General features: G+C 38.4%; 1 protein-coding gene across 1 annotated transcript in view; it reads left to right on the top strand.

Annotated features, from left to right (window-relative positions):
* The window catches only part of ADAM28 (ADAM metallopeptidase domain 28), a 79,851-nt gene that overhangs the window by 16,093 nt on the left and 47,863 nt on the right, over positions 1-15,895 (top strand). Inside the window, exons 7-9 of the mRNA XM_036075075.2 lie at positions 9,496-9,567; positions 10,506-10,577; positions 15,206-15,375. Of these exons, the coding sequence (XP_035930968.2) occupies positions 9,496-9,567; positions 10,506-10,577; positions 15,206-15,375 (314 nt within the window). The remainder of the gene's footprint in view (positions 1-9,495; positions 9,568-10,505; positions 10,578-15,205; positions 15,376-15,895) is intronic.

The following is a 15,895-nucleotide window of genomic DNA, read 5'->3' as shown; positions in this document are numbered from 1 at the left end:
ACAGTCACAGAAGAAAAATGAATATGGCTTGTTTCAAACCATAGGAAGTATATAAAAAGTCATTGCCATAATTACGTTCATTTCCTTCAGGGGACACTTTATATCCAATCATCTCTTCAAATGTTCTCAGAATCCAAAGCACTGGGCAGAATTGGTTTTAGCAAAAGAAAATCTCTTCTGGGTTCAGTTTGCTGTGTGTTTAAATTCTACCAGGAATATGATACTAGGAACCCAGAAGAACCACTCCCAGGAATGAAGGATAAAAGAATCAAGGATAATTTCTCGATTTGGGCCTGAGCAAATGATGAATGGTAGTACTGTTACCTGAGCTGGGGAGAATAAGGGAGAAGCAGGTTTTGTTTGAGGTTTGGGAATCAGTAGTTTTATTTTGACCATGTTAAATTTGTGGTATTAGACATTTGAATGGGTGCATGGAATAGGTAGTTAATTATAACAGTCTGGCCCTTAGAGGAGAGGCCAAGGCTGGAGATACACATTTGATAGTAATTAGTGCAGAGTTCCTATTTAAAGAAGGCGTAACACAGGATGGGATTACCTAGGAAGAATGTGTAGATAAAGAATGGGACCTGGGGTTGAGCTTTTATGAGGGCCTTAATATATAGAGGTCTAAAAGAGGAAGGATGACAGTGAGTTACAAATCCCTGTATGCTTTGGGCCCCACTTCTATCTGTAATCTCTCTACCTTCTACTCCCTGCCTACTAAAAACCTCCCCCATTATGTTCTGACAAACACAGATATCTTTTCTGTGCTTTAAACATGCCAATATCAATTCACTTCAGTCTTTTTGTTCATTTTTTTCTCTGCTGGAATTATCTTCCAATTTATCTTCCCTTCCTGGTTTCTCATTTTCATTAATATGTTTGCTGCATGACCAACTCTTTAGAGCTTTCCCTAACCATCTATTCTGAAGTAACTACCTCAGTACTCAGTATCATGTGATTCCATCTAATCCTCTGTGTAGCACTAATCACCACCTGATTTGCTTATGCCTGTTTGCCTAATGGGAGCTCCTTAAGCCCACGAACCATGTCTGTTTCACTGCTTTATTCTTAGTGCCCACAGCACAAGTGGTGCAGAGTAAGTGCTAGTGAATACGCTACTCATGTGGAGGCTGGGAGGGAAGTGTGTAGCTCATTGGACTACACCTAAAAGTCTACTTTCAGTAATGTGTTCTTTTAATGGAAGCTCATTTGCCTGTTTAAAAGACAACCACCGGGCACCTGGGTGGCTCAGTTGGTTAAGCGACTGCCTTCGGCTCAGGTCATGATCCTGGAGTCCCGGGATCGAGTCCCACATCAGGCTCCCTGCTCAGCGGGGGGTCTGCTTCTCCCTCTGCCCTCTTCCCTCTCGTGCCTTCTGTCTCTCATTCTCTCTCTCTCTCAAATAAATAAATAAAATCTAAAAAAAAAAAAATAAAATAAAATAAAAAAGTAAAAGACAACCACCTTGGGGGGAGGAGCAAGATGGCGGAGAGTAGGAGACCTAAATTTCGTCTGGTCCCAGGAATTCAGCTAGATAGGGATCAAACCATTCTGAACACCTATGAACTCAACAGGAGATCAAAGAAAAGAATAGCAACAACTCTCTGAACAGAAAAGCGACCACTTTCTGGAAGGTAGGACGTGCGGAAAAGCGAATCTGAGGTGATATTCGGGAGGATAGATGGCGGGGGAGGGGGCCTCCATCAGTCGCTACCGGCAAGTGATAGAGCAGCGGAGCACAAAATTGGAACTTTTAGAAGTCAGCTCTGCTGGGGGACGTCTCTCCATGGCTAAGCGGGGGGGTGGTACCCTCTCTGGGACAGTGTGGTCTCAGGACCCTCGGGGTCACAGAAAGACCAGGGGTGCCTGAGTGCAGCAGGGCTCCCAGGTATCGGAGCAGAGAAGCCAGCTGCAGAGACAGAGCTGAGGAGTGGGCTCTCAGCTCGGGGTTGCCATAAACTGTGATCCGCAGCACAGTCGGGCCACTGCTCCTCCAGCAGGGACCCAACAAGCGGCCAATCCGGGGAGACTCCCCTTCCTTCCCTGGGAGGAGCGGCACGAGAGCGCACCTCAGGGATCTTCTGGGTTTGGAGACTCCACTCGGGGTCGGGTGCCAGAGATAGAAACATTCAATTACAGGCCGGGTGAGCACAGAGTGTGGCTGGAGACTGGGCAGACAGGAGTGATTGACTGCTTTTCTCTGGGGACTCACTGAGGAGTGGGGCCGCGAGTTCTTGGCTCCTCCGGGGTGGAGATTGGGAGGCTGCCATTTTCACTCTCAGCCTCCAAAGCTGTATGGAAAGCTTGCAGGGAACAAAAGCTCCCGAGAGCAAACCCAAGCAGATGACTTATCCCGGACCCGGCAAGGGAGGGCAATTTTGCCTCCCGCAAAGACATTTGGGAACCACGGCAATAGGCCCCTCCCCCAGAAGATCAGCAAGAACCACCAGCCAAGACCAAGTTTACCGATCAATGAGAACGGCAGAATGCCAGCACTAGGGGAATACAGCACATAGAATTCATGGCTTTTTCCCCCCTAATTCTTTAGTCTTTCAAACTTAATTTTTTTAATCTCTTTTTTTTTTGAATATTTCTTTTTCCCTTTTTCAACCAACATCTTATCAATCCCTTTTTTAAAAATCTTTTTAATTTTTCATTTTTAGAGTGATATTCTATCGCTTCAAAGTAGTTAACCTTATTTTTGGTATATATATATATATATATATATATATATATATATATATATATATATATATATATATATGTTGTTCTCTCTTTAAAATTTTGGGATACAGTTTCTTCTAACAGAAAAAAAATACCCTAAATCTCTAGTCTCCTGCCTTATTACATTCTCTCCCTTCTTTTTTTTAAAAATCCTCTTCTTTCTTTTTTCAACCAACTTCTCATATTATCAATTCCTTTTATAAAATCTTTAATAATTTTCATCTTTACAGTCATATTCCATCCCTTCATCATATTTACCCTTATTTTTGTACATATATAAGTTTTTCTTTCTTTAAAATTTTGGGAGGAACTTTCTTCTAACAGACCAATATATGCCCCAAATCTAGTCTATGGCACTGATCTATTCACAAGCCTGATCATATTTGATAATATTTTTTTTTAATCTTTTTCTTTTTCATTCTTTTTCTTTTTTCTTTCTTTCCCTTTCTTTTCCCTGGGTTTCACGTCTCTTCCGATTTGTTTACTGTATATTTTTCTGGGGTCGTTGTTTCCACTGTTAGCATTTTGTTCTCTCATTCATCTATTCTCCTCTGGACAAAATGACAAGATGGAAAAAATCACCTCAACAAAAAGAACAAGAGACAGTACCAACTGCCAGGGACCTAATCAATACGGACATTAGTAAGATGTTGGAACTAGAGTTCAGAATGATGATTTAAAGATACTACTGGGCTTGAAAAAGCATGGAAGATATTAGAGAAACCCTTTCTGGAGAAATAAAAGAACTAAAATCTAACCAAGTCAAAATAAAAAAGGCTATTAATGAGGTGCAATCAAAACTGGAGGCTCTAACTGCTAGGATAAATGAGGCAGAAGAGAGAATCAGTGAGATAGAAGACCAAATGATGGAAAATAAAGAAGCTGAGAAAAAGAGCTCAGAGATAAACTGAGATAAAGATCCAGAGATAAACAACTACTGATCATGATGGCAGAATTCGAGAAATAAGTGATACCATAAGATGAAACAATATTAGAATAATTGGGATCCCAGAAGAAGAAGAAAGAGAGAGAGGGGCAGAAGGTATATTGGAGCAAATTATAGCAGAGAACTTCCCTAATTTGGGGAAGGAAACAGGCATCAAAATCCAGGAGGCACAGACAACCCCCCTCAAAATCAATAAAAATAGGTGAACACCTCGACATCTAATAGTAAAACTCACGAGTCTCAGAGACAAAGAGAAAATGCTGAAAGCAGCTCGGGACAAGAGATCTGTAACCTACAGTGGTAGAAACATTAGATTGGCAACAGACCTATCCACAGAGACCTGGCAGGCCAGAAAGGACTGGCATGATATATTCAGAGCACTAAACAAGAAAAATATGCACCCAAGAATACTATATCCAGCTAGGCTGTCACTGAAAATGAAGGAGAGATAACAAGCTTCCAGGACAAACAAAAACTAAAGGAATTTGCAAACACAAAACCAGGCCTGCAAGAAATATTGAGAGGGGTCCTCTAAGCAAAGAGAGAGCCTAAAAGTAACATAGACCAGAAAGGAACACAGACAATAAACAGTAACAGTCACCTTACAGGCAATACAATGGCACTAAATTCATATCTTTCAATAGTTACCCTGAATATAAATGGGCTAAATACCCCAATCAAAAGACACAGGCTATCAGATTGGATAAAAAAACAAGACCCATCGATATGCTGTCTGCAAGAGACTCATTTTAGACCCAAAGACCCCCAGACTGAAAGTGAGGGGGTGGAAAACGATTTACCATGCTAATGGACACCAAAAGAAAGCTGGGGTGGCAATCCTTATATCGACAAATTAGATTTTAAACCAAAGAGATGAGGAAGGAAACTATATCCTACTTAAAGGGTCTATCCAACAAGAAGATCTAACAAGTGTAAATATCTATGACCCTAACATGGGAGCAGCCAATTATATAAGGCAATTAATAACAAAAGCAAAGAAACACATTGACAACAATACAGTAATAGTGGGGATTTTAACACCCCCCTCACTGAAATGGACAGATCATCTAAGCAAAAGATCAACAAGGAAATAAAGACTTTAAGTGACACACTGGACCAAATGGACTTCACAGATCTATTCAGAACATTCCATCCCAAAGCAACAAAATACACATTCCTCTCTAGTGCCCATGGAACATTCTCCAGAATAGATCACATCCTAGGTCACAAATCAGGTCTCAACCGGTACCAAAAGACTGGGATCATTCCCTGCATATTTTCAGACCACAGTGCTTTGAAACTAGAACTCAATCACAAGAGGAAAGTCGGAAAGAACTCAAGTACATGGAGGCTAAAGAGCATCCTACTAAAGAATGAATGGATCAGCCAGGAAATTAAAGAACAATTAAAAAAAATTCATGGAAACCAATGAAAATGAAAACACAACTGTTCAAAATCTTTGGGATGCAACAAAGACAGTTCTGAGAGGAAAGTATATAGCAATACAAGCCTTTCTCAAGAAACAAGAAAGGTGTCAAATACACAACCTTACCCTACAGCTAAAGGAGCTGGAGAAAGAACAGCAAATAAAGCCTAAACCCAGCAGGAGAAGAGAAATAATAAAGATCAGAGCAGAAATCAATGAACTAGAAACCAAAAGAACAGTAGAACGGATCAACAAGACTAGGAGCTGCTTCTTTGAAAGAATTAACAAGATTGATAAACCCTTGGCCAGACTTATCAAAAAGAAATGAGAAAGGACCCAAACCAACAAAATCATGAATGAAAGTGGAGAGATCACAACCAACACCAAAGAAATACAAACAATTAAGAACATATTATGAGCAACTATATGCCAGCAAATTAGATAATCTGGAAGAAATGGATGCATTCCTAGAGATGTATGGACTACCAAAACTGGACCAGAAAGAAATAGAAAACCTGAACAGACCTAGAACCACTAAGGAAATTGAAGCAATCATCAAAAATCTCCCAATAAACAAAAGCCCAGGGCCTGATGGCTTCCCAGGGGAATTCTACCAAACATTTCAAGAAGAATTAATACCTATTCTTCTGAAACTTTTCCAAAAAATAGAAATGGAAGGAAAACTTCCAAACTTGTTTTATGAGGCCACCATTACCTTGATCCCCAAACCAGACAAAGACCCCATCAAAAAGGAGAATTACAGACCAACATCCTTGATGAACATGGATGCAAAAATTCTCAACAAAATAGGATCCAACAGTATATTAAAAGGATTATTCACCACGGACCAAGTGGGATTTATCCCTGGGCTGCAAGGTTGGTTCAACATCTGCAAATCAATCAATGTGAGACAATACATTAATCAAAGAAAGAACAAGAACCATATGATCCTCTCAATAGATGCAGAAAAAGCATTTGACAAAGTATAGCATCCTTTCTTGATCAAAACTCTTCAGAGTATAGGGATAGAGGGTACATACCTCAATATCATGAAAGCCATCTATGAAAAACGCACAGCAAAACTCATTCTCAATGGGGAAAAACTGAGAGCTTTCCCCCTAAGGTCAGGAACACGGCAGGGATGTCCACTATCACCACTGCTATTCAACAGAGTATTAGAAGTCCTAGCCACAGCAATCAGACAACAAAAAGAAATCAAAGGCATCCAAATCGGCAAAGAAGAAGTCAAACTCTCACTCTTTGCAGATGATATGATACTTTATGTGGAAAACCCAATAGACTCCACCCCAAAACTGCTAGAACTCATAGAGGAATTGAGTCAAGTGACAGGATATAAAATCAATGCACAGAAATCAGTGGCATTCCTATACACCCACAACAAGACAGAAAGAGTAATTAAGGAGTTAATCCCATTTACAATTGCACCCAAAACCACCAGATACCTAGGAATAAGTCTAACCAAAGAGGCAAAGAATCTGTACTCAGAAAACTATAAAATACTCATGAAAGAAATTGAGGAAGACACAAAGAAATGGAAAAACGTTCCATGCTCATGTATTGGAAGAACAAATATTGTGAAGATGTCAATGCTACCTAGAGCAATCTACATATTCAATGCAATCCCCATCAAAATACCATCCACTTTTTTTTCAAAGAAATGGAACAAATAATCCTAAAATTTGTATGGAACCAGAAAAGACCCTGAGTAGCCAGAGGAATGTTGAAAAAGAAAAACAAAGCCGGTGGCATCACAATTCCGGACTTCAAGCTCTATTACAAAGCTGTCATCATCAAGACAGTATGGTACTGGCACAAAAACAGACACATAGATCGATGGAACAGAATAGAGAGCCCAGAAATGGACCCTCAACTCTATAGTCAACTCATCTTCGACAAAGCAGGAAAGAATGTCCAATGGAAAAGACAGTCTCTTCAACAAATGGTGTTGGGAAATTTAGACAGCCACATGCAGAAGAATGAAACTGGACCATTTCCTTACACTACACACAAAATTAGATTCAAAAGGGTTGAAAGACCTAAATGTGAGACAGGAGTCCATCAACATCCTAAAGGAGAACACAGGCAGCAACCTCTTTGACCTCAGCCGCAGCAACTTCTTCCTAGAAACATCGCCAAAGGCAAGGGAAGCAAGGGCAAAAATGAACTATTGGGACTTCATCAAGACAAGAAGCTTTTGCACAGCAAAGGAAACAGTCAACAAAACCAAGAGACAAGCGACAGAATGGGAGAAGATATTTGCAAATGACATATCAGATAAAGGGCTAGTATCCAAAATCTATAAAGAACTTATCAAACTCAACACCCAAAGAACAAATGATCCAATCAAGAAATGGGCAGAAGACATGAACAGACATTTTTCCAAAGAAGACATCCCAATGGCCAACAGACAGATGAAAAAGTGCTCAACATCACTCTGCATCAGGTAAATCTAAATCAAAACCTCAATGCAATACCATCTCACACCAGTCAGAATGGCTAAAATTAACAAGTCAGGAAATGACAGATGTTGGCGGAGATGCGGAGAAAGGGGAACCCTCCTACACTGTTGGTGGGAATGCAAGCTGGTGCAGCCACTCTGGAAAACAGTATGGAGGTTCCTCAAAAAGTTGAAAATAGAGCTACCATACAATCCAGCAATTGCACTACAGGGTATTTACCCCAAAGATACAAATGTAGGGATCTGAAGGGGTACATGCACCCCAATGTTTATAGCAGCAATGTCCACAATACCAAACTATGGAAAGAGCCCAGATGTCCAACGACAGATGAGTGGATAAAGAAGAAGTGGTGTATATATACAATGGAATATTATGCAGCCATCAAAAGGAATGAAATCTTGCCATTTGCAATGATGTGGTTGGAACTGGAGGGTATTATGCTGAGCGAAATGTCAATCAGAGAAAGACATGTATCATATGACCTCACTGATATGAGGAATTCTTAATCTCAGGAAACAAACTGAGGGTTGCTGGAGTGGTGGGGGGTGGGAGGGATGGGGTGGCTAGGTGATAGACATTGGGGAGGGTATGTGCTATGGTGAGCACTGTGAATTGTGTAAGACTGTTGAATCAGAGACCTGTACCTCTGAAACAAATAATACATTATGTGTTAAAAAAAAAAAAGAAGAAAATAGCAGGAAGGGAAAAATGAAGGGGGGTAAATCAGAGGGGGAGATGAACCATGAGAGACTATGCACTCTGAGAAACAAACAGGGTTCTAGAGGGGAGGGTTTTGGGGGAACGGGTTAGCCTGGTGATGGGTATTAAAGAGGGCATGTACTGAATGGAGCACTGGGTGTTATACGCAAACAATGAATCATGGAACACTACATCAAAAGCTAATGATGTAATGTATGGTGATTAACCATGGTGAAAAAAAAAAGAAAAAGACAACCACCTCTGGGGCATGGTGAAAAAAAAAAAAAAAGACAACCACCTCTGGGGCACCTGGGTGGCTCACTCTGTTAAGCATCGGACTCTTGGTTTTGGCTGAGGTTATGATCTTATGGTCATGGGATCAAGCCCTGAGTCGGGCTCCATGCTCAGCATGGAGTCTGCTTGAGATTCTCTCTCTCCCTCTCCTTCTGCTTCCCCCCACCGCCACTCGTGCTCCCTTTCTCTCTCTCTCAAATAAATAAATAAAATATTAAAAAAAGACAAGCACTTCCAGAAATGTAACATAATAAACATTGATAGTTTATTATTTAGTATGAATAATGTATCTGCTACTTTTCAATGGAACAATCCACTGTGAAATGTGTCTTTTGTTGTTGTTTCGTTTTGTTTGGTGGAGGAAAAGGAACAGAAAATAGGGAAGCTTGGAATGTGGGAAAGAGCTCCACCTCTGCTTGAGGAGAAGAGAGCCAAGGGGAAGAGAGATAGGTGCCATGGGGGCTCTGGGCATTGCACTGTTTCTAAGGAAGGGGGTGCTCACTGAGAGAGGGATAAAAGGCTGCTTAAAGCCACCACCACCACCACCATCAGCAACAACAACAACAAGAAAACACTAGGAGGATGCTGAAGTCAGAGTTTCTCTATTTCATGACAGGATAGTGGAGAAAGCCCATTGTTCAAAAAATCTGAAAACTTTGGTTTTAGTTCCAGCACATGTGCAATCATTTAAATTCTGTCAAAATGGAGTCAGACTAGAATTTCACTCATGTCCCTTCTAGCTCTGATATTCTGAACCTCATCTATAGATAATTTTGCTTGGTTAGAGTTAAAATGGTAATGTTGTTTTCCTTTATTGCCAGATATTAACCAATCTTTTCTAAAATTACACATTTCAAATAAAAGAATGATTCTTGAGGAGAATGATGTTGTTTCAGTAATTTTCTTTTTGATATTTATTACAGAAATCCAAAGACCAGAAGGGTCCGGAGCATAAGAAATACATAGAATATTATTTGGTGCTGGATAATGGTGAGGTAATTATAACGGATAAATGTGTCTTTTAAAATCCCCTTCTACATGAATTTATTATGGGAAATATTAAACATATGGATCAGTTTTGAAAAATCATGAATATGAGCTATTCCTTTTTATGAATTGTTCTGATCCTAGGAAATTTGACATATAATTGGACTGATAGGATTTTTCCTTCTCAGGAATGTGCACCTGATATGATATGCATAAAGTGAATTTTTTGCATTTTATCCTCTATTATTGTATCCAAACTTAGTTTCCAATTAAATTTCTTTGTCATATTGTCTTTCATTAAGAAGTTAAATCACTGGTAAGTTAGAATTTATCCTCATCAGAGAGTGGTAAATGTACAAGACTGATGAATGGAATTTTCTGAAAAAGACATTTTTTGGTAATAGTCATTGTTTATATTATTTACAAGAATGCATTTTCAAATATTGGAAAACTAAGGTTCACATGTCTGATCTCAAAAGGGAAAGCTTTGCACTATGATAATATGATAAGTTAATTTCTTCAGGCCCTAAAGCTTGACCTCTCATTATACTACATTCATTTATCATTTATCATTCATATTTATGAATAAGCTATTCCTTGTACCAATTCTGCACAGCTTGTGAAACCATGGCATTTAAATGAGAATATATTTGGAGTAATTCCTTAAAACTTTACACTGAGCTACTACTTCAGGGGTAAAATATCATCTCTACTCCGAAAGTACTTCAATTTAGCTAAAGAAATAAGGGAGCATTTTGCTTCTATCTTTTAACTGTTAACTTTTATAACTGTTTATTAATTATAACCACTGATAAGCAAAATAAACTGAAATTACCTTTTTATTTTTTTTACCTTCCAATTATATTCATTTCTGTCAGTACCCATATTTTGTCATGGTTGGTTTTTGTTTGTTTGTTTGTGTTTTGTCTTTTTTTTTTTTTTCCAGTTTAAAAAGTACAATCAAGATCCAGAGGAAATAAGAAAGAGGGTGTTTGAAATGGCCAACTATGTCAACATGGTATGGTATACTTGAAGTGCAATTTTAACAATTTGTGAGGTGGTGTCATTGGGTGTATCTATGAATGCTCATGAAGCAGGGAAAGAAAGTCAATACTCCTAAGGTTAATACTGCTGATTGGTTCTTGAAATTTTGCTACTTAATTGAATATTAATATTACATGATAGAGATGTTTCTCACCTACTTGCCACACAACTCTCAGGCTGATGAAGGTATAAAAAATGGTTTTGTTTGAATTGGTTTTTTTGTTTTGTTTTTCTAAAGCCTGGGGAGACAGCACTTACCAGCAAATCCCAACAGAAAGCCAATCTATGGGAGATCATGGGAAAACAAACAAAATCAGCCAAACTCTGGCACAGTAATATCTTTCAGTACATCATCTCATTGAATCTTCAAAACAACTCTGAGATATTCCTAACCCTAATTTATAGCTGAAAAATTAAATTCTGGGAAACAAAGTAACTTGCCTAAAATCACAAAGTTAGAAAATGGTAGAGATAAGATTTGAACTTGGATTGGTTGGATTTCAAAGTCCATTTCAATTGGAAAGATGTTGATTTCAAAGTCCATTTCAATTGGAAAAATTAGATGATTTTGTCATCTAATTAACAAAATCTTTTAAAAATGATTTCTATATCCCTTCTATTTGAATCTAATTGTTAGTGTCTTGTTAGTTGAACATACAGTTAGTCTGCCTACTTACATGAGTGAGTCACTTTGTGGTAGCCTGCAAGTTCTCTAAGGATAGAGAGAAAATGAAGGTGGATTTAATGACCAACATCATCCCTATCTCATCTTCTCACCACAAAGATCATTCTGACTCCTCTTAAAGAACCCCAAGAACTGGCCATATTTATTGAACATCTTTGTGACAGGAACTTTTCTAGGTGACAGAAATTAAGTGGGGAACAAAACTGACAAATATCCCTTCAAGGAGTTTACATTCTTGTTCAAGATGAACATAAACACACCAAATAAAGAGAATATAGGATGGTGATTATAAGTGCTATAAAAAAAATAAAGCAGCTTAAAAATAAAGAGATAGAGAGGTTCATCTTGGGTGCTATGTTAAATAGGAAAGCTTAAGTCTAGAGTGTCCAAGTTGACATTTGAGTAGGGAAAGGAAGGGAGATAAGAGTCTGACTCTAGGGGAGGTTGTGCAAGGCAGAGTGAGGTTCTGAGAACAGAACCTAGATTGTCATATTTGAGGAACAGTGGGATGGCCATTGTGGCTGGCATGCAGTAAGCCAGGGCAAGGGTGGGAGCAAATGACATCTGACAGGTAGCAGTGGTCAGAACCTGCAGCCCCTGGTAGGCCTGTGTAAGGACTTTGTTATTCTTCACAAGCAAGGAAGACATTGGAGAGCCTGAGCTGAGGTGTAACATATTCAGATGTGTATTCTTAAAAGATTATCTTGGCCATTATGTTGGAAATAAACTGAAGGAAAGCAATTGGCAGAAGGTAGGGGAATTATTCCCTAATTCAGGGCAAGAGATGATGGTGGCTTGAGAAAAAGCAGTGGTATTGGATCTATTGAGAATAGCTGATCTCTGGATAGAGTACACAGGGTAGATGAGGTAGATGAGAGATAAGAAGTATAAGAAAAGGAAAAGAGTCAAGTGACATGAAGGATTTGGACCTGAGCAACTTTAAGGATGGGTAACATGGTGGGGGATAATGACTCAGAGGAAAGATGAGGATTTCCATTTTGAACACATTTGCTTTGAGATATCTTTTTGTATAAAGATTTCCAGGGGCACATCGTTATGTTGTATACCTAAAACTAATATAATGCTATATGTAAATTATATCTCAACAAAAATATTATTGTTTCTTAGTGGGGGTGGCAATGGTAGTGGATTGCTAATTTTTATTAAAAGTGTTCTATGACTAAGTAATTTTTTTAAATGTGTACATGTTTCATTTATACATTTATACATTTTTATATTTAAGAAATGAAAAATTAGAGACTTTACATTTCAAAAATCAGAGAAATAATAGTAGGAAATTTCCCTGAGATGAGGGGTAGACATGTCCATATTGACAATGCCCTCCACATGTCCAGCACCTAGTAACATGTGTCAGGTTATATCATTGTAAACTTTTGGATCATTAAAGATTAAAGAGAAGATTCATGGATGCAAAAAAAAAAAAAAAAAAAAAAAAAGATTTCCAGGTGAAAATGCTAGATATACAAGACTGATTGGAGTTCAGGGGCTAGGTCTGGGTGGAGACATAAATCCATGTCTTTAACATATACAGAATGGCATATGACATGGATCAGCAAACTGTAGCTTGTGGGCCAGATCTGGCCTGCTGCCTTTTTAAAAGTAGTTTTAATGAAACATAGCCACACCCATTTGTTTACACATTGTCTAAGGCTGTTTTCCTGTTAACAGTGCCAGTGGTGGTGAGTAGTTACCACAGAGACCACGCAGCCTCAAAGTCTGAAGCATTTTCTGTGGACCTTTACAGAATAAGCTTACCAATCCTGGTATAAGAGAGCTAAAGGAGTGGGCATAGATAAGTAGAAAAAAGACTGAGAACAGGTCCTTGAAGTTCTTCTTTGAGGAGAGATCAAAGTGCAGGAGAAAATGACAGAGACCAATAAAGAGTAGACAATGAGCTTTGAGAAAAATCAGGGGATAGTGTTGTTCTGGAAGCTCCCTGAAACAAAAATCTATCAAAGGAAGAAATGATCAATGATGTTAGATGCTTCTGAGGATTGAGGATTGGCCATTGGATTTAACAGAGTAGAAGTTATTAGTCACCTGGATGATGCAAGTTTCTGTAGAGTGTAAGAGGACAAGCATGATTAGAGTGAGTCCAATGAGAATAGGAAGTAGAACTAGAGATAACAGATAGAGAAAATTCTCTTCAGAAGTTTTGCTATAAATGGAAGCAGAGAAATGGGAAATAAGTGAAAGGGAGAGGGGTCATAAAAGTCATCCCCCAATCATGATGGGTCATCCTTTTTATGCTGATGGGAATGATTCTGTGGAAGGCTGAGCATAGAATTGCAAGGAAGATGGAAGAATTGCTGGAATAATCTCCTTGACCTGGGAAGAGGTCGGAGATCTAGTGCATGAGTGGAGAAGTTGGCCTTAGGCATGCAGCATTCATCCATATAGTAAAGAAAGGGAGGTATATGTTGTTTGAAGTAGGCCAGTAGGCAGACAGTGGTGGGAGCTTGTGGATATTCTCTTCTGGTTGTTTCTATACTCTGAGTGAATTTGGAAGCAGGGGCATCTGCTCAAAGTGAGGTTTTAATAGAAAGTGTCACAATTTCTAAAAGAGAAGAGTGAGCATGGAAAAAATGTGCAGAAGCCTCTGGGAGTAAATGGATTTTGGAAATGCAGCAGGTTTGCTGAGACTGGTAAAGACCACTTGAGGTTAGTAGTCATGGCTTTCAAGTGAAAGCAGTCAGCATAGTGTGCTCTCTCCTTTGATCTGGGGCATGGTGCAGGAGAGACATAGGGAGGAATTGTTTTAACCAGGATTGAAGTTTTGTCAGGTGGGTCAAATAAAGAAAGAACGGAAGAGGGAAGTTGAGGGAATCATCAAGGGGAGCGTTTTAATCTAGTTAGATTCTGACTTTTCTTTTGATGATAGTTGCATTCCTCAATGCTTTTATTGTTTTCCAAACTACTTAAACCATTTCTTCAGGTTTCTCAGCAGGAAGTTGCCCCATGAGAAAACCTGTCACTGTGCAGGTTTTTTTCCAGCTTTATTGTGATATAATTGGCATATAACACTGTGTGAATTTAAGGGGTCCAGTGTGTTGATTTGATATACTTACTTGCAAAATGATTTCTGCCATAGGTTAGCTAACACCTCCATTGCATCACATAGTTGCCGTTGCTTTTTTGTGGTGAGAACATTTAAAAATTATTCTCACCAATCTTAAAGTAATTAAGACAGTATTATTACTATCACTACCAAGCTGTACATTAGATCCCCACAGCTCATTCATCCAATAACTGGAAGTTTATCTGACCAATACTGTGCAGTTTTGTAAACTATAATAGCAATTTAAACTTTTGTTTTTAGAGTAAACATATTGTCTTATAAGATTAATTCATTATTTCTAAAGATTATCCTATGTGCATTATAGATTATTTAGTTCAGTCCAGGTTTAAGAATTAGAGGACCACTTACTTTATTGTGACTCACAGATGCAGGACTTTTTCATATAGCATGTTCCTTTCCCAGTGTCCAAACCAGTACTGGATCAACCTTGCTAATTCTGAAATGTTATTACTCTGAGAACATTGCAAAGCATTTGAATAAATAGACTTAAGTTGAAGTGATAGTAATGAACTACTAACAGAAAATTATAATGTTTCTTGAGGTTGCAAGTAAGAGAAATTTGTTTCAATAGGCACTTTTCTCAAAAAAAAAAAAAAAAAAAGGAGTTTTCACACTGAATTATCTAAGTGTGTCTGCCTTGCCTAAACAGGGTTGCTAGCATCTGTGAAAAGAGGTAGTAACTTCCATTTCACAAGTATGTTTGGAAAGTTTTTATAGTGCTGCTATTAATAAGTTCAAAAATCTACAGTACATTGAAAATATTGAAAGATAATATCACCATTATGTAGTTCCTTTGACATGTATTCTCTTTGGACAGCTTTACAAAAAGCTCAATACTCATGTGGCCTTAGTTGGTATGGAAATCTGGAATGATGAGGATAAAATAAAGATAACCCCAAATGCAAGCTTCACCTTGGAAAATTTTTCTAAATGGAGGGGAAGTGTCCTCCTCCGAAGAAAACATCATGATATCGCTCAGTTAATCACGTATGTATAGATTTTCCCCTTTGTATGTTAAATGGTATTTAGCATAGAAACTTTCCAAAGCCTTGGCAAGGCAAGTGGTATCTCAGGGGATAGGGTAAGAGGAAGTGGCTTACACAATGGGGTTGAAGGTTTAAAAAGTACTCATTTGAATATTATGGTGAATATGCTCTTACCTTTGTTACAAGTATTTCTTTTTCTTTCATTTTTAAAGAAAAGCTAACAATTTAGCAATGATTCATCAGAATTTTGTCTGTTTTGATTAGGTATACAGAAAGGAAAGATGGGTTTAGATAATGGCAAGAGAAATTTTGATTCAATGTTTTTAAAAGACCTGATTAGCTTTAAGCACTAGTCAGGACAAACTTCTAGGATTGAAAGAAAATTGCATATTATATTCTAATCCCACACCTCTACCATCCTGCTGAAATGACTAATTAAAAAAAAAAAAAACCAGGAAGTAAATCTGGTGACTATAAATTAGACAAGACTGCTGAGCATATGCCTCAAAAGAAATCAAGAA

The sequence above is a fragment of the Halichoerus grypus genome, chromosome 3, assembly GCF_964656455.1.
Source record: "Halichoerus grypus chromosome 3, mHalGry1.hap1.1, whole genome shotgun sequence".
NCBI lineage: Eukaryota > Metazoa > Chordata > Mammalia > Carnivora > Phocidae > Halichoerus > Halichoerus grypus.
This window is presented reverse-complemented; position numbering and strand designations above follow the sequence as displayed.